This window comes from Amblyomma maculatum, chromosome 1, assembly GCF_055883805.1.
Source record: "Amblyomma maculatum isolate TAMU_Amacu chromosome 1, ASM5588380v1, whole genome shotgun sequence".
Taxonomy (NCBI): Eukaryota; Metazoa; Arthropoda; class Arachnida; order Ixodida; family Ixodidae; genus Amblyomma; species Amblyomma maculatum.
In genome coordinates this window covers 32,259,587-32,279,461 of record NC_139344.1, presented here as the reverse complement: position 1 = coordinate 32,279,461, position 19,875 = coordinate 32,259,587, and the positions used below count along the sequence as shown (strand labels likewise).

Below are 19,875 nucleotides of genomic sequence, written 5' to 3'. Positions count from 1 at the left end.
ATGGGAAAAGCAAATACAAATCGTCTTTTCGAAAAACATATTAAATATTTCTTTTTTTGGCAGCCATCTTACGCAATAAAGAACACCTATCATTTGATGGACAACGTGTTATTTGAATTGTGCTGTGCTTGGAGCTTAACGTCTCGAAGCTGCTCATTGGCAGACGCCAGGGTCGATTTCCGGTTAATATTCGCTACCTCTAGCTGCTTAGCTGCATCGGTATACCGAACATCACAGAGTGGTTTTCACATTCATTCTCATAAAAATGCAACCTCCTCTACCCAGAATTAGATGCCGTGACATTGGGATCAGCACGCATACCCCAGTGAGTATACAGCTGGTGCAATGCTTTGCTGCGCGAAGTATAAGTCGCCCGAAAAAAAAAAAATTCGACGGAAAAGACGACAGACGTCGAATGGAACGTCCAGCAGCTAGCTCCCAGAGGATCTAATAGCCATGTCCCTGCCTCATATCAGTTTGAATGTACAATTCCAATTTTATCTTCTAAACATTTAGAGAAACACATGAGATTCATCTGGGTTAAGTAACGCAGAAATCTGGGCGAGTTGGTGAACTTTCATGATGTAAAAAATAGCGCGAAGAACACAAGGACAGAAAGGGTGACGCAGGCGTCGCCCTTTCTGTCCTTGTGTTCTTCGCGCTATTTTTACAACTGGGCCCTCAGCCTTCTTTGCTAGATCTGGGCCCCATGCACTGCGCCGTTGTGCATGCTGATCAAGCGCCGGCGAATGTTATGGGCGCTTCATTGCCTCGCTGGTTTCCCCAGTATAGCTCCCCAAAACATTAACAGGTGTTGCTTAAGATCCGAAATGATTGTGAGACAGCTATGGATTGTTGTAAGATACTTTTTATCAACATGTAGAGACTTCGGCGCCAGCGTAAACTTCTCGCAACCAGGGGATGTTTATGATCGCGGCGCTGGCCTCCTCGGCGCGCCGGCCGGCGCTGCAAATATAAACATTCGCCGATTGCGGGGAATTTATCTGCTCCTTGAAACTGATTGATGCAAATGGTCCAAGCTTCCGATAAGCTGCTAAATTTTTCTTCTGAGCTTTGTCCTACGCTCACGAGTAATTAATACTTCGCATTAAATCCGACGAAGTGCGTTTTTGAAAATAATGTTCAGGCAACTGTGCGACAATGTAAAACACATTTAACGAGCATACTGATAGAAATGATCTTTTTGATCAAGAAGTTTGTAATGCGCTCATAAAAAGTAAGTCAGACTACCGAACAGGACGCGTCTTTTGAGAATTAGTGGGAAAAAAGTATAGGTTTATCGAGGCAAGATTTGCGCATGCATTGGATGTATATGTCAGCTTAAAATTGGTTTGGTTTGGTTTAGTTTATGGAGTTTAACGTCCCAAAATGACTCTTGCTATGAAAGGCACCGTAGTGGAGGGCGCCGGAAATTTCGACCACCTGGGATTCTTTAACGTGCACTGACATCTCACAATATTACGACCGCCTCGCTTTTTGCTTCCACTGAAAAGCGGCCGCCGCAGCCGGGCTTCAAATTATCATTTTGCTATATTCTTAATCATGTAGAGCGAATTCGCTGGACGAGTGCTGGTCCCTGTTATAGGCCTGGACCGGAATGCATCTTAGCCTTCTGCTCCACTCCAGAATCCAGAAATCATTCGTTCGCCACCGACCAAGAATATTTTTTTACCTTGTTTGTGCCGTCGCTCTGATCGCCTAAGCTGTTTCATGACGTGACAACCATGTGGCATCGCGCGGGTAATTCAAGCTAAGTTCGATATAGCGGCCCCAACGTGTGAATCTCTTCGACAGGTCTTTCAAGTTCGCCGGTCAACAGAGAGAGTGACGGAGCCTATGAATAACCTATGACTGACCATAGCCTCTTGTAGTGCTTTCACACTTAAAAGAAACATAGGAGCAGGTTCGAACTGGTCAGGTTCGAACCTGACCTGTTCGAGTTTGGGTTAGGTAGCCGGGCTTCTTATGAGTCACCGTGGATGGTGCTTTCACTCGCTATAACCAGGTTTGAGTATGGCTAAGCATTCGCCATTTGACGCGGTGGCTCCCGTATGGTGCCACATGTAGGGTTAAACCCGATGCCTTTGCGATCAAGTGCGCCGTCGCACTAAAGCTGATCACGGAGGCCGCAGTTAAACCTCCGCCATTTGATGCGGCGGCCCCCAGATGACGCCACCTGTACAGCTGATGCTGCAGCGCACCAGGCTCATAGGCAGAGAAAACCTCTTACACAGTTTGATAAAATAATTATAAGGAGACGTAACGTCATCACATTAAAGATGATGATTAACCGGCTCACCCAGTGTCTTGTGGAAATGATAAACAATCAGGTAGGTATCGTGTAAAAAACTGCAATTACACCGATTTAAAACAAGACGAATAAAAGCCCGTGCTTTCGCACTATAATCGGTTGAACAGAGTTGACCACTGCCAATTTTTGTTTTCTTTTAACTACAATCTTTTTCATATATCAGTATAGGTTTCCTTGGCAGAGATACGTCTGGCACTTATATGGGCGTTTTTTTACGTGAATCGTACTGGTTCCCAATCGGTTCGACTGCGGAACATGAAGAGTCTTCGTTCAGTTACGCACTCTCACGTGGTACGTCACAAGCAATGTTTTGAACCATTTATGCTTCCTCGAGTGCTTGTCTGTAGTGAGGGCTTTTAGGTAAGCTTGGTTTGGATTGTAGGGTTTAACGTCCCAAGGCGACTCAGGCTATGCGAGACGCCGTAGTGGAAGACTACGGTAATTTCGACCGCCTGGGGTTCTTTAACATGCCCTGCCATCGCACAGCACACGAACGCCGCTCAGTTTCGCCTGCATTGAAATACAGCCGGGGCCTTTTAGGTAAGTGTATTTAAAGAAAACATCTGCTTCAGCCAATACGAGAAAATTTCTATCATGTGTTCCTAATTCTTGCGAGTAATATGTAAAGCCTACCCAATACACTTCTGTCGTGATATCACATGTAGGGTTATAATCAATGTTCTTCTCAGCCGCTGTTTTCCGGGAAAACAAGGCAAAAAAGGCACCAGTCAAAAAGACATCAAACTTTGGTGTCAAGAGAACGAAAGTAAAATAAAGTGAAAATTGTCCCGGAACCTCGGCCTTCCAGCGTTAGGTGTAACGCTCACCTCCTGAGAGTCTATTCCTAGTATTGACGGCATTAAAGAGGCTGTAAGTACTGCTGGGGAAATAAGCGGTCCAAAATAGAGGGGTGCACAATTTGGCACTCGTAAGAACGCATCGCATTTGAACGAGCAGGCCCGCTGGGGAAAAGAGTCGGCATGCTAGAGCCTGGGGCCAAATACAGTGACCTCACTTGGCTTATTTACTCAACGATTTAATTACAAGGGCATATACTAACAGCTGTAAAAGCTTTTTCAACGTCACATTAGTAAGGACAACAAAACTGATGTGAGACTTGGCAGTCAGACGGCATTTGTTTATCTCCCGGTAGCTTCATCAGTGACGGGGGGGAAAGGGGGAGCACATTCAAAATCTGCGGCAAAAGCTGTGCCATCTATATAAGTTACCTTCGTTACGTTGAAATGAGTTACGTTGAAATACTATCAGAGCGAGGTCAGTGCGTGGCTGCACTTCGACGCCAAAATAGCAAATGGTCCCTTGGCTCTCATCCTTCATGTTGCTAAAGCTCGGCTCTTCCTCTGTCTAAGCAGTCAGCCAACCTTGCATGGAAGTAAAACAGTTCTTGAAATCATATTGGATTCACTAGCTTTTCATGAAGCAGGTACACGCATTTCTCGCGGAAATAAACAACAGTGTACGAACTGCTGTAAAGTCGTGTGATACATTAAGAAGATCACCAATAAGAACAAAACCCTTTGAAGTTGCTGTTTTATTTTAAGGCGACTACAAGTGCGACATTGTAAAGAACAAAAAAGTAAGCATCCCCCCCCCCCCCCCCCGCCCCTTTTCTTTATTGCTTGAAGCTGCAAAAAAAAAAAAAAAAAAACGTGCTTGCTACTCAGGGTTTCATTCTATCCTAGAGTATATTTCTTGAAGCCGCAATTAGGGCGACTTACCCAGCACATGGCTCGTTTCCGTCAGCATCGTCCCACAAGCAACTGGTGCGTCCTCTCTGGCCAACGGCAATGGTTGTTTTTCAAGAGCGCGGAAAACACCGCCAAGATTTGATAAACGAACATCTTACTTTCGAAACTCATTAACGAGATAACATGAAGGCTCTCCTTGCAGCGGCAGTACTTTCGTGCGGCGTCCTTATTGAAACCAAAGGTAGGTCGCAGTGCTCGAAGAAGCTTTCGCCCTCAAATCTATCCTCTAAAAATCGTTCAGTGAACTCTTGGCTGTTTTTGAAAATGCCCAGTTGTAGCTAGCCGCTTCCTGAAAATATTTTTGAGTGAAATCTTGTTTCGACAGTGACAATGAGTAAGGAACTTCCTGAAAAGCCGAGCGCATCAACTCGTTAGGATGCTGATTATAAACAAAACGCTTTATTGGCGTGCATGCAACCGAGCTGCAGATAAACTTAACAAAGAGTGAGAGAGCCAAGGTGAGTCGTCCAGAGATGAAAAGAAACATGACAGCTGCTTCCATACGTTTCAGTAGGTGCATGCATCTGTAGCGGCAGTATACGCATACGCATCGACGGCACAGCGTAAAAACTGCAATAGATTATTATCGAAGCTGTCCGTAAAATCAGCGTCTCACGAAATAGACGAGAAACGCTGAAACTGAGAAGTCTATTAAGAAAGTAGAGATTTCAGTATTCCTCCGAAGAGATTCGTTCGAGAAGGCTCTCGTTTTATATTACGTTAGGTTTTAACACGACAGACTTACAGGCCCTGTCCTTCAGAAAATCCAGTCTCGGCACTGTCGGCGTTGGAACGGAGAGCGAAAAATCCCAGGCATGACTCTGGCAAGTGATAGCTGTAATGTGACATGGCCGTACACAGACTGGCTGTTGGGTTGCGCGAGGTGACTAGACCACATGACATTGACACGTCGGGCTCCACCTTTGAGATGAGAGGGTGCGATCGGAATCCATGCCTTCCAGGACTTTTCGAAACCGAGTTGGGCACATTGCACCTAGGTCAGGCCGGCACGTGCGTACGGCTTAATACCAGGCTCTGCCTGGCGGTCTTTCACATAATGGGGTAGCTTGAGACTGTATGCTAATGAGCACGGATGACATAGCAGAGGCAAAACGTAAACGATTATAAGCTATAGCGGTAGTGAAATGCATGTACATGAACGATTATTTGCAAGCGAAGCGGTGCAAATGGGAGTCAGTAACGATGTTGTCGGCTCATACCCTTAAAGGCGAAGCTTAAGTGTCCACTCTGTGTTTTTGTTTTCTTTTTTTCATGCAGTTCAGTGCGCCCAGGAGAGCTACGTTTCAAACGTGAGCATCGCCGAAAATGTCAAAAACTTAGTTTCTTGCAACGTGCCATTCAGTGTGCGAGACTAATTGATTCCCCAAAATGATCTCATTCTAAAGAAACTTATCAACACTTCGAAGAAAGCCTGCGCAGGTCCTTCAATAATGCTCTCGCAGTTGTTGACAGTGTATAAGGCAGAAATAAAGTACTGAAGCTCCTGTCAGAGCAAACACCGAGAGAATAGTGTACAACCAAAATATTTTCAGAAAGGTGCTCTTTCAAGCGAAGGAACAAAAACTAGCGAAATCGGACAATAATATCTCACTGAAAATATTCGTTGTCATTAAAGCACCAGTATAACGTTACAGTCGCTTTTGTCGTTAATTTTTTGCACAAACATTCCAGCGACTCATGCTTACATTTTCTGCCTCAGAATGGCCTTCTGTGTTTGTGTTTTCTCCTTCCTGTGAAAAGAATCAGATTCCGATTTGAAAGCGGCCACTATGCGTCAAGGAGCAACACCGCGTAAAAGGCGGCTCGCGCTGGCGAAACATAGATACATGGCGCATTCTTTATTTGACCACCGTCCGGCAGCGCCACTCGCATTTCGGTGAAAAGCAAGCTGCAAAAATTGTTCCTGCAGAGCATATCTTGGGAAATCAATTTGCCTCGGTCCCCATGGGAATTTCTTCTAAAAAGCTCTCCACGCTGAATGGTTCTTTCTGTACTTCTCAGAAAAATATGGCGAACAGATCGGAGAGGTGAAACGAGGTTTATAGTGGCACCTCTCTGCTATATAAATACCTGACCGAATGAAAAGGCATGTTTCTGCATCACCAGACAGCCATTCTTACGAGATTTCGCATGCATGCATCCGTGTGCGTGCGTGCGTGAGTGTGCATGTGAGTGAGTGAGTGAGTGAGTGAGTGAGTGAGTGAGTGAGTGAGTGAGTGAGTGAGTGAGTGAGTGAGTGAGTGAGTGAGTGAGTGAGTGAGTGAGTGAGTGAGTGAGTGAGTGAGTGAGTGAGTGAGTGAGTGAGTGAGTGAGTGAGTGAGTGAGTGAGTGAGTGAGCGAGCGAGCGAGCGAGCGAGCGAGTAAGTGCGCACGTATGTGTGTAAAGAAAGAAGTACTTTGCCGCATAGTCACTGAGAATGTGGCAAAGGCTCCTTTGCAGGTACTATGGATGGATCGGAAACCCCTTTTTCCTTTCACAGCACCATCCACGTATCATGCGCACTGCATTCTCGATTTCTCATCTGTATGTTACAAAAAGAAATCATGACGTGCTGACAGCTGCAACAGGAGCACGTCCCTGTTCTCTATTGCTTCCATTGCTTTTCTTATTTAGCCACAGTTTACCATGCACCAAGGTTGGTATTCATGAATGAGGGAATGCGGATGGTAAGCGGCTCAGAGCATGTAAGTCGATCAAATAAAAAGGGCGGTTCTTGCAGCGACAAAGAAAGACTCCGAATATGTTGATTAAAGCGCAGTAGACGAGCCTGACAGATGCTGATCCACTTTTAATGCTCTGTTGACATTACCCACGTCGAGAGTTGGCAGGAGGGGTCAACTCGGGTAGCTATTGTGAGATTAGAATCGAAACCCTCGGATTAATATTCAGGCACGCCATCGCAGGGGCGTGCCGGAACTTTCGTACGACTTAGCAGAGTGGTACTTTATATTTATGTCGAATGGCCTTGCAGATAATTTGGTAGCTTGCGGCTGTATGCCCATGGGTATTTGTGAGATATTAGAGGACACAGAAACAAAATTTGAGACAGGAGCCATTGACCCTGCCACAACATGCCTTTAAATGTGAAGATTCAGTGTACCCTCCCCCTCACCCCCTCCTTTTTTGTTTGTTTCCTATTTGCCGCGAACGAGGAAAATCGAGGAGTGCATACAGCATAGTCAACTCTGACCTCATCAGCCTGCGTTTAGGTCTGCACTCACGAATCCATGCTCGTTTTTCTTCGTGGAATGCCAGTAACACTCTTTTTTGTATAGTTTGTGAGTCACTGAACCAAACTACAAAAGCATGATGGACCACGAAATAACAAAGGCGGGACTCAGGTTGCCAGTATTTCACCCTCCAAAATGTGCGGCGTGTAGCAAAGCGCTGAAGGCTTTGCGGACTGTCGACCGACACGCGCAAGTGTCCCTCTTATTTCGCAGTCGCGTTTGTATCTGGAAAGGGCTGAATATGCATTGCTTTCTCAATTTGTAGTAGTTTTGTTCGTTATGAACGATTTTCTTAATTTTTTTTTTTTTTTTTACCTTTAAGTTCATGCTTTCTACTTCCATTCAAAACTATTCTCATGGTCTAGACTATACATGTTTCCCCACGAATCTTGAGCCCCAAGGTTACAAAAATGAAAAGAAATTTGGACACGAGATAGCCCGGATGCATACTGCCGCACCAGCCTAGAGCCACTAATGTTATATTTATTTTCCTCTTAATTGAATGAACAATCATGTTTATTTACTTAACTCTAAATAGCAACTGCAGATCTAAAGTGTGATACACAAGTTTGTAAAGCGCCTTTACAAACCACTTTTTTAATTGCTTCCTACAAAATATGAAGTATGCAGTTCTTTTCCCCGCATCATGCACACAGATCAGAAAAATGGTGAAAATAAACGAAAAAAAAAAATGAGGCCACATAAGGATGCACCTGCACGCTACGATTATGCTGCCCTCAATCAGACGATGGATGAACGAGATCGGCCGCAGTGGAACGGTGGCCTACGGGGAAGCGACGGGGGCGTTATGCCGATTGCAGCTATTTTTGGGGGCTTCCGGCTTCCGACGTCCCACGACTGCGCAAATGCAGGCTGCGAGCTGAAAGACTGCGCAATAAAATAACAAAACAGCCTTTTTATTACGCATCAAAGGAGGAAAACTCCGCCAGCAGCCTGCATTTGCATTGTCATGCGACGAAAGCAGTAGCCCCAATTAGTTACAGCGAACAAAACGGACACGTCGCTTTTCCCGTGGTCACATCCACGCCGTAGCAGACCTATTCCATCCACAGCACGCTTGAAAGCAGCCGAATAAGCGGCGTGCAAGCGCCCAGCAAACGCGGGATTTTATTTTTACACATTTCGCGGACATTCTTTGGAACGGGGAAAAAAGGACTACGTAAGTGAAATCGTATAGACCAATACCGTGTTTACAAACAAAGGGGGCGCTCGCGGTGCCGCAGCCGACTGGGGGTGAAAAATGGGGTTAGCGTCCTTAGGAATACATGGAACCGAAATATTCCAAAGCAGTTTTCTCATTTCACGGGGCACCTGTGATGTCGTTATTCCGTACAAAGTAACTATGAACATCTTAGAACAGATAGTCAAAATATAAAATCTCATTACCGAGGCGAAGTACTTTTAAAATACTGCGGAACATGTGGGGGTGCAAGTTGGGAGGGCGACCTGTAGAAATACATGTAAACACAACTTACCGGAACATTTTTTTTTTTCTCATTTCGCAGATCATCAGAAATGGTGGCCGGTCGTCAAACGTTGACCAGCGCATTGAAGAAGTGTGTGATACAGTATGGTGCGTCATTACGGAGGCAGTCTATCATCATGTATGCGCGCTGAACTTTAACTCGAGGCAATTCACTAACACAAGACAAGACTGGTACGTGCGCGACTTGTGTCTTGTGTTAGTGAATTGTCTCGAGTTAAAGTTCAGCGCGCATACATGATGATGGAAAACTAACTAGCCGCCATCACAGCATTGCTTGAGGCAGTCTACTTTTAAAACTCCCCGAATAACCTGTGTTATGAATCCAGACACCGCCAAAAGGCAAGGTGGGTGTAGCGAATCGCGCAGTTTTGCTTACAGTCTGATATGCTGCCGCATAGGGTAAAAGCTTGATAATACTGTCGCTCCAGTGATACGTCCTAGACAGAATTACGTTTAATAAGCAGTTGTCAAACGCCATACGACAATATGAACCGAACGAGATTCTCACATCGTAGCAGACGACAGCGCAGCTGGCGATACCCACCGCGGTCGCCTCCAGCTCCGGAGCGTCTGCTAGCGACAGCGGGTGGTGCATGGTCATCTGCAACTGTGCGCGGTCAGTTAATCGTGCTGCGAGTGGCCCAGGAAGTCAGACTTGCATTACTTAGTGTGTCATGCAACATGCAATGTAGTGTGTCATGCAACATGACGTCGGGGCGTCGTACAAGATGTTCACCAAAAAAGGAGAAGGGTTCAACGCTGCTGAACCGAGCAAAGTGTGGCGGTAAGTTGTGTTTACATGTATTTCTATGGGTCGCCCTCTCAACTCGCATCCCCAACATGTTTCGCGATGTTTTAAAAATACTTCGCCTCGGTAATGAGATTCCACACTACCGCGATCTATTCCAAGGTGTTTATGGTTGCTCTGTACCGAGTAACGACATCACAGATGACCCGTGAAATTCGAAAACTGCTTTGGAATATTTCGCTTCAATGTATTCCTACGGGCGCTAAGCCTACTTTTCACCCCCAGTAGGCCCACGCTGGCGATAGAAGCGCCACCGCATCGTGCTTACTTCACAGATCGGTGTTGGTCTAAGAAATATTCATGTGACGTCACGGGCGCCATTTTGTGATGCGCATGCAGCATAGCTCCTCCAGTGCAAGCCGGACTTGGCGGCGAAAATGCGATTAGATATATTCCCTCAGATCTTCGCTGTGCTAGCTCCACCACAAAACGGCGGCAACTGTGACGTAGGTGCGTACTTCTTATAAGAAGCAATTCGAATATTTATGAAGGTGCTGTACAACTATGCGCATCACACCATCACACTTGATGTCTGCAGCCAACGTTTAAGGAGTTTAGTAATTAAACGTAATGAATTATTTTGCTAAGAGGAAACTAAGAAATGACCTCAGTTACAAAGCTCATGCCAACGTCACTCATTCGATATAATTCGCTTCCACACTGTCTTTCATCTTTAAAATCTTGGCTAATGTTATGCGAGATAACCGGTACTATTGCTGAAAATTCCTTGATGGTTAACTCGGGCATTATTTTCGTTCTGCTTTTACGCCACGAGCACTGTAGCATTCTCTTGCTCGCCTCTTCTTCTGTTGTCGTAGTTATTCGTTCACTATCCCGAAAATCCAAAGCTGCTGGAACGCTCGTCATATCGTATTTGATATCTGAAAGTTATATCTTTGCACCCTATCGTTGCATGTTTATTGTTTTATACGCTGATGCCCCATGCTACACAAACGTTTTTTTTTTTTTTTTCATTTCATGCTTCTGTCTAGATTGCCTGCTTCTAAGGCAATCCGATCTAGACTTGACAGCCCTGCTTGGGAACGATGAGGCGTTGATGAAACGATTGAGCACCTCCTTTGTAATTGCCCTGTTATTGCAATCTGAACGATATACGCTGCGTACTGCATTAGATCGTCTGGACGCTCACCCCTTAATGGAAGGGAAGATCTTGAGACCATGGCGACAAAAGTTATCTGCGCTCAAAGCCTACAAGGAACTTCTTCGCTTTTTAAGAGAGACTAGCCTGATTGACAGACTGTGACTTTCTCACCTCTTATCTTCTTCTACCCTCCCAGTTTAATCCCTCATTTCCCTTCCCCAGTGCAGGGTAGCCAACCGGAATTCATTCTTTGTGGTTAACATCCCTGCCTTCCGCCCTCCTTTTCTCCTCATCCTCCCTCCCGATCTAGACTTCGATGAATTAGTATACACCATCTCTATTACACTATCTGGAACCCGCCGTGGTGGCGCAGTGGTAAGGACGCTCGACTGCTGTATACCCATAAGGATGCGGGATCGAATCCCGGCCTCGGCGGCCGCTTTTTAATAGAGGCGAAAAGCAAGGCGCCTGTGTGCTGTGTGCCAGTGCACGTTAAAAAACCCCAGGTGGTGAAAATTAGTCTCTTTGGGACGTTAAACTCCATAAACCAAACCAAACCAAACACTATTTCGCGACGTGCCTTGCGCATGACTCAGCGACGAGCCTGTAAAGTCTGGTACGCATGGAGCATTTTTCTGCCCACGAATTCGCTCCGCGTTCGAGAAGGATGCGGCCGTGCCGCCGATTTTGCATTGTCACGGGCGTCTTAGGAGCCCGCTTCTCGCACCCGTGATGCTAGAAAGTTTGGTTTCTCAGCCGGGTTCATTTCCCAAGCGGCTCAAATTCGCAGGCAAAAAACGCTCCATGCGAGGCCGCTTAACTGCATCCGACCTTGTCACGTGAAACTGCGAGATGTGTGTCCGCCGAAGCCCTCGGCACGTACTGGCTGCCCACGTCACGCAAACGTGTTTCAGGGACACGCCGATACTGGCCCATTTAAACGGGTGCTTACAGATCGATATGCTGTTAGTTGCGGCTCCTTCCAGTAGCGTGCAGTCCGTATTCGCTCGCATGATGGAAGCGTTGTTATTCACGCTTTCATCGATCCTAACTTTCGTTCTATTTCATCCAGTGGTGATAAAAGTTGTACAATGTCATCCAAAACTTGTTCAGTACCTTTTGACCAACATCGCGAGAGCAGAACGCATAGCACTCGACATACATAGAAGAATATTTGCCAAGAAAGTAGAGTTCAAAACTTCTCACGGTACTCGAAGCGCCCGCTGGCACACTGAAAGAAAAACTGCTCGACAGCTCCATCAACAGAATTGAATATAATGTCAAAAGCATTAACCACGGTAAAAAACAGAAAACAAAGATACATTTTTACAATATTTACTGCTTAACGAATCGGGAGCAGGGATTCACATTCAGTAGGTCGCTGTATAAGCTTTATTAAAGGTAAAAACAAGCAATGGATATCCTCACTCATTTTAGTTTTCTGGGACTGTAAACCCCGCCTCTTTGACAAAGCGGTTATATTTAAATCGTAAACAGAACGATGCTTATCGTTTTGCCGCTAGTACAACGTAAACAGAAGACGATACTACGTCTACGCTCCTTGAAGGCAGCACATCGAGCGTGTCTTAGGCCTCACTAATGCACCCTTCTTTCGACCGGCTGACCAAATCCAACAGCGCCGGGCATCTCAATGTCTCTTAACTTTAAAATTATAGGTTACCGGACTGCGCTGATCAAGAGTTCCTCTTAAAAGTTGGTTTATTTTCTGGCTAAAAGCCCCGATTTTTTTTACGTATAGCCGAGCTTATGTTATGACAGCTTATTAAACCATTGCAGTCTTTTTCTCATGTGACCCGGCAGAGGTATTGCTTTTAGCTTTATTAAAGCGAAACTGTGCAGCAAGAAATATAGGTGACGTCATCAGGTTGCCAGACAACGCTCACAGGCAGCCGATCATCCGTGATGTTTCACTTGGATACATGCACACCCTTCCGCAACCGAGGCCACGTCACTTCAGACAATCCTATAGACCGTTTTCCCTTGGGCGTTAGCCGCTCGGCTGCCGCATCAGCCAGCCAGAGGAAGAAAGGGCAAGCTGCTGATTTTCTCCTTGCCCATGAAAACGTTATATGTAGTTTCAAGCCGAGGTATAGGCGAATATCGCTCTCAAACGCCGCTTGAAACGTATCCATCTATGCGGAACACGCAAACACGGACACTGAATACAAAACCAACAGAAGAAACGTAAGTATATGTCGAAAACTTAAGTCTAAAATATTTCACCCGCAGGGCTTTAATGCTTTTGCATGGCACGCACGTAAAGCAGTCCTAAGCGCCTTTCGTGGGATTTTCTAAATCATTTTATTTATACTTCCACGATGGTCACAAAACGTTATTTTTGAAGGCATCGAAACTGAGATCAAAGGTTTGTCATCGTAATGTCTTTTTTTCTTTTTTTTTTTAAACTATAGCGTTGAGCTGCCAGCTCTGCACCCCCCTTTATAGTGACAAGAATTTTTGCTGAGAGCATACAAAACAATGCACGGCTGTGCTCAGACAGGACGTTGGTCGAAATCTCATGTACATGAACCATTACTTTCTATATATTTAATTTTCTTACGTAATAAGCTACTTTTTATTAACAATCATGGGCCTAAGTTTTGCATGAGGCTCTGTAGGCATCTCGGTGAAAAAAGAAAACAATCGAATACTAGAAGTGTGAGGCGTCGCTTTTGCGATTGCTAAAATGGAACGTTTAAATACCCCCCCCCCCTTAAAAAAAAAAAAACAAGAAAACTTAACATTTATTCAACGTGATTATTTTTTCAGTCATTGTATACGAACATTTTTGCTGGAAGCCACGCAATATATATATATATATATATATATATATATATATATATAAACAGGATGTCACACAACTTTCCCGATTATCTATTTTATTCCAACAGTTTCGGACGGTGGACCGTCCTTCTTCAAGGTAGAATTGAGGTTCTCAATTCAAGGTTCTCAAATCTACCTTGAATAAGGACGGTCCACCATCCGAAACTGTTGGAATAAAATAGATAATCGGGAAAGTTGTGTGACATCTGTTTGAATTTAACTCTGGCCCATTAGTAACAAGCAAACCATGTCTATATATATATATATATATATATATATATATATATATATATATATATATATATATATATATATATATATATATATATATATATATGTGTGTTGTGTGTGTGTGTGTGTGTGTGTGTGTGTGTGTGTGTGTGTGTGTGTGTGTGTGTGTGTGTGTGTGTGTGTGTGTGTGTGTGTGTGTGTGTGTGTGTGTGTGTGTGTGTGTGTGTGTGAAGGAAAGAAGCCGACAGTCGGCGAGGCCAAGGAAAGCATTGGGGATTGTACTTTGTATTTTTTTTTTAATTTTTACTTCATAATCACGTAAATTAGTGATGTAATGTGTTTAGGGGAAAGATAAATAAACACAAAGTAGAAAGAAAAACAAGTTGCCGATGGTGGGAACCGAACCCACGACCTCCGAATAACGCGTCCGGTGCTCTTCCAACTGAGCTACATCGGCCGCTGTCCCCCCTGCTACTTTCTTGGGTATTAATGTTGTCTGTATACGAACCTTGAGAGTGTTCACCAGCGCCACCCTCAACTATAGCGGTGGACGTGGAACGTCCTGTGTTACCGCCAGCGTCACGTAGAACGTGATCACGAGTCAGGGCGAAAGCTGTGCTAGAACCCGAACTCACTCTCTCACTTCAAGACAGCCAGAACCGAGACCCCCGTAAGCTACAAGCAGATAAATGAAGGAGAAATGAGGGTACTCGTTATAACGAGTACCCTCATTTCTCCTTCATTTATCTGCTTGTAGCTTACGGGGGTCTCGGTTCTGGCTATATATATATATATATATATATATATATATATATATATATATATATATATATATATATATATATACATTGGCTTCGGGAACTTTGCAGCCACAAGAAGCTTTGCATGTCAGGAAGGGCTCCTCGGGAGAACTGCCATGAATTTTAGGCTGCATATTTCTCTTGCATATTTCTCGGTCCTCTCTACTAGCCCCAGGGAAGATTCAAGCTTCTATACCCGTAAGTACAATAATCTGCTGTTTTTTAGAAATTTCGCAAAGTGTTAAACATTGACTAGGACTTAGAAAGAAAACGATATCGTGCACTGAAATTTCGCTGAAAGACATTTATTACCTGGTATTCCAGATACGCATTAAAATGTCGAAGTATATAACTTAAAAACGAAATTCCTAATGCAGACAATATTGCGTTGAGGTATTGCTAGATATTATCACGAATTTGGCTTCAAACTAAGCGCATACGGCTACATTATAGTCATCATATTCGTAGTATCCTCACAAAAAGAAAAAACAATCTAACATATTTGTTTTATGCGTCTCATGCCGTTATTCTTACCTTCAAGATTAGTAAGTTGCTTGCTGTGTTGCTGAAGCCCGTGAACGCAAATAACGATGTCATTCATAACTTGAATGATCTTATGTTTCTTACCTAATTTTTATTTCTTGACAGTATTGTTTAATCGTTATGTTTAATTATTATGCGTTTTGAAACGACCATATTTTTAGCATATGGATATCAATACCTCGATCTGAAATAGCACTAGTACGTTCAGGCTAAAGTACACGGCGAAGCACTCTCAAGTAATGTAAGGCAATATTGCTTCCTGGAGTTCCTGGAGTCAGTGCTCGCATTAGCCCTCTAACTTCCCTCGTTGCTTACGTATATCGGGTGTTTCACGTAAGACCGCCCCTAATTTTTAAAAATGGTTTGGTTTCGGTTTATGAGGTTTAACGTACCAAAGTCACTCGGGCTATGAGAGACGCCGTTGTGGAGGGCTCCGGAAATTTCGACCACCTGGGGCTCTTTAACGTACACTGACATCGCACAGCACACGGGCACCTTTCTCTTCGCCTCCATCGAAAAGCGGCTACCGCGGCCGGGATATGATCCCGCATCCTTGAGTACACAATTTGTTTTTCTAATGGGCTTTTTGAGATATGAAGAGAGTTTCTGAACTGTAATCGTATTAGTGGTGGCGGGCATCAGAAACCAGGTTGTCAATTTTGAGTAATAAACTTGGTAATTCGTTCCTTTAATTCATAATTTTTACTTTTTTTTACTATTAGGTTTCTAGTTGTGGTAGCTAACTATTAACACCTGACTTTCAGCTTTTTTATAATTTCGGGAAACAGATTACCCTCGGCGCTGTGAGTCCACAAATGTTGGCTGTCTCGCGGAAAAAAAAGGACGCGCGCTTTCAAAAAACCCGCTTCTAGTAACAACCACTTTTCAGAGCCGTCACTTGAACTTTTCCGACCCGCCTGAGCAGCGGTTCTGACCGCTACTTGCTGTTCTGGCCTACACGGGGCAGAGAATGCCATTGGCGTTGCTTGGCGGTCATTGCTTAGGGCGCGGGTTTTTCAAAAGCGTCTTTTTTTTTTCCAAATTTTGTAAAACTATACAACGCCAAATTTAATCTATTTTTCGAAACTCTAAAAGCTGATATGATTGACTTCGGATGGCAAACTGAGGTAATTGGGTTGGTTTTCAGACTGTGCTTTTTCTTGCAACAGAGGTAATCATTTCAATTTCGATGTCATTGAAAAAGATGTTTCCGCCGAAGAGCGACCAACTACGAATAAAAAGCTTCTTTTTTCTTTTCATTTTTTCAGGCGCACGACTCCGTATCCGCAAGCTATACTACCAAACCTGTCGTCCGCTATTCAGAACTAAAGCAGACTTCAGCGGGCGGCGGATGTCTCGTTGTGTTGTCGTTTGGGAAAACAGTCAGGCTATACGAGCTTCATCTAATATTGCGAGGATTACATCAACTTCTGCCCAAGCACCTTCTTTATCGCTAATACGCAGCTGGCGCAACAATCGAGAGCCACTTTTTCTTTTTGTTTTTTTTTTCTCGTCGGCCAGCGTGGTTATTTTTTTTTTCGAAACCTTTATTTGATTGATTTCAAAAGGCTCATCGCCAGACTCCCCGCACCTCCTCCCCTTTCCAACCTCCGTAATGGATGTTTTCGTTTCTGCTTTTAAGCAAACACTGCAAACTGCAACATACCTTTCAATGTCGCTGAGATGACGAGGAGCAGCCTATTATAGGCAATGTGAATGTCGCGTTCTTCCCCCAGGGTGGATCCAAAATACACGAGCAAACAGATTGAGGGAAGGGAGAAAGTTATGCCATTCCGGAAGCATGCCACGTGTGGAACGCGTTCAGAGCGGGCGGGCGATCCCGGCTGTGGGCTTGTTTCCTTTAGGTTGCCACCGTCTTCTTTGTCTTGTATGTGTGCCGTCATTACAACACTAAATGCGTTCACACAGCACACGCCGCACTAGCAAGGATGGAACACCGCGGTCGCCGGCCTATCATTGGTTGCTTCAATTTGGTAGAACAAACCTCATGTAAATGATTGCCTTTAAAAAGTTTGCCGCCTATCGATTGTAGAGACGGAACTCGGAGGCCTGTGCAAACTAATCTGCCTTAAAGCGGCCAGTTTGTGCCGCCCAATGGGACTCGGGCAACAGTCACGCAGAAACGAGCTTCGACGGGTGAGCCAGTGTTCTAGACAGGCAAAGCGGTCTTTGTACCACTATGGCCTAGTTTTTAACCATTATTATACGCAAATAATGCGCACATAGCTAGGGTTAGAAGCTGTCAATATTTGTTCCTGCAAGGTGCCGTGGTATAAACGAACGATCGAGGAACTCCCAACACTTAACCGCCCACGCCGGGAGGGAAGTGGCGCAATGCTGTCCTAGCCCCAAAATGCCTCCACCAGTTCCTGCCAGACATAAAGCGTCCACTGAGCGTAAGGAAAACCGATGATAATTAGACTGGCCTATCATCCTCCCTCAAAAATGTTTCCAATGGCGGCCTGTCCGAAGCGAGGAATTTGTGGCACCCTCCGCTGCGTTACAGGGCTGACCGCAGGGACTGAGGACTGGGTGCCAGCTGTTATGTTTTTGCTCTCTCCTTTTCTGTCCCTCGTCTAGTAGTCGACTACGCTCTTCATAGCTTGCAGCTCCAACTATAGTCTGGCAACATTCTGTTCTGGATACAGAAATGAAGTCACTCTCAAATTCTTTACCTCGGCATATAGGCAATACTTCTTCAGGTGCCGCCAGATCTCACGTATACTTACAACCGTCCTGTTTCTATATATATATATATATATATATATATATATATATATATATATATATATATATATATATATATATATATATATATATATATATATATATATATATATATATATATATATATATATATATATACACGAAACTTCTCAGCTGGACTGCGCTCTTCTATTATTTGTTTCCGATTACGTTTTGAGTTTGTAACCTTTCTTGATACGCACCCACTGCAATTAACTTTCAATTTTCGAACACGCATTCACGAATAATTCTAGCAAACGTAGCCGGAAGCTTCAGCCTGCACGTTTTATACATGTTGCTGAACTTACAGGCGTGGTCAAAAGTACACGGAGCACACTATTGCCTTCTATGTTTGTTTTTGCACGTTGCCTCACTGAAATTACCAGCATGATGTATATAATATGATAACAGCGCTGCGTTTTCTCGTGCTTAAACAAAACGGTTACAAGGATAAAGCGTGCTTCGTTTGTTAATGTCCGCTACTGCGCTTCGTGGGCGCTAGGATGATGGTACAAAGATAGCTTTCGAAGTGGCCGCCAGAGATATTTGATACCAGGAGTAAACAAATACGAATATTTTCGCCGTGCTCCCAGTGTTCAAGGTACGGAGGTTACTATGATGTAAATGCAACGAATTTACAGGCCATTATTAGCCCTTCCTATGAACAACGCTGCATGTGCGAGCCAAGCGACACCTGCTTAAAATGGCGATGTTTTTTTATTAACTGCTAAAATCTTGATGTGGTTTATGGACTGCGTCAGAAAGAGCATTTTCGCCTCACGCTTGCACATTTGCTACTTTCTTTTTTCACTTTTTGTCGGGGTTTGTATATTTTATTGAGTTCTTTAACCATTACCGCCTGCTTTCCTTATTGCGTGCGCGCTTGTTTGGGTAATTCCTTGAAGAGCAGGTGCGCCTAGATTGACATAAGCAGCGAATTTCCAAAGAAGAATCTGCAAAGAAGGGTGTTCCAGGTGTAAATATTTTCGTATTTACTTTCACTGCAGCAGCTATTTATTTTACCTGAGTCAAACTCACAAGGACAAACGGTAATGCACTACTCTGTCTAACAGCTTCAAGCTACGCCGACATGGAAGCAAAAGGTACGCGTCGTACCACCGTCGAGCATCTCACCTATTCTAAGGAACGTCCCTTGCTCATCGAAGGGCTGTCGTTTCCCCTGAAACGCGAACAGCATTTCCAGCGCGGCCGCCGAGACCTGCTCGGCGTGGTCTTCTCGTCTCTCTGGAGCACCGCTCACGAGCATGTAGACCTGACCAACGGTCTCCACCTGCAAAAAGGCGGTTCAACATGCGGAGGCACCACCCCACACTCTTCCGGACTTTATGGCATACACGTATAGTCACCAAGTTTAAATACCGTCCGCTCTTAAAAGCTACTAAAACGGCGCTAAGCATGCAAATCACACAGAAAAAAACAAGCAATCAAGAGGCCGGCTGGGATTCATCTCGCAAGCTTTCAGGTATAATCGTTGATAAAGAACTAATAGCTTGAGGACTCAACTGCGCTCTCATCTTTTAGTCTGTTCACATTTAAAAACATGCACTGTTTTTTTTAGTGCGCGGAGCAGGTAAGTGACTTTTTTGTTGTTTCTGTCGTAGTCTACAGAACTGCCTCAGTCGAGACTACAGTAAGTTTTTTTCTTGAGATTGACGTGAAGGTGTACCTTGAACACGTGGTAGCGGTCGGTGATGAGGTCGAACAGAGAGAACGTTGCGTTCACCCAGCTGACCACTTGCATGGGGCTCAGATGCCGGCACGCGGCCGGGAAGTTGACCAGCTCGCCGAACAGTACTGTGACGCTGTCGAACGTCTGGTTCGTGGAGGAAAAAAAAGGAATCATAGCGCAAGCTCATTTCGCATACAGGAGCCAAGAATGGTTCTAAGTCTTGGGTTTGCG

The 19,875-nt window shown here is 44.6% G+C and overlaps 1 protein-coding gene across 1 annotated transcript in view; it reads right to left on the bottom strand.

The window, feature by feature from the left end:
- Positions 1-19,875, bottom strand: part of LOC146202087 (soluble guanylate cyclase 88E-like) — a 67,289-nt gene that overhangs the window by 9,692 nt on the left and 37,722 nt on the right. Inside the window, exons 7-8 of the mRNA XM_084587932.1 lie at positions 19,642-19,788; positions 19,089-19,245 (exon numbers count right to left, since the gene is read on the bottom strand). Coding sequence (XP_084444058.1) covers positions 19,089-19,245; positions 19,642-19,788 — 304 coding nt within the window. The remainder of the gene's footprint in view (positions 1-19,088; positions 19,246-19,641; positions 19,789-19,875) is intronic.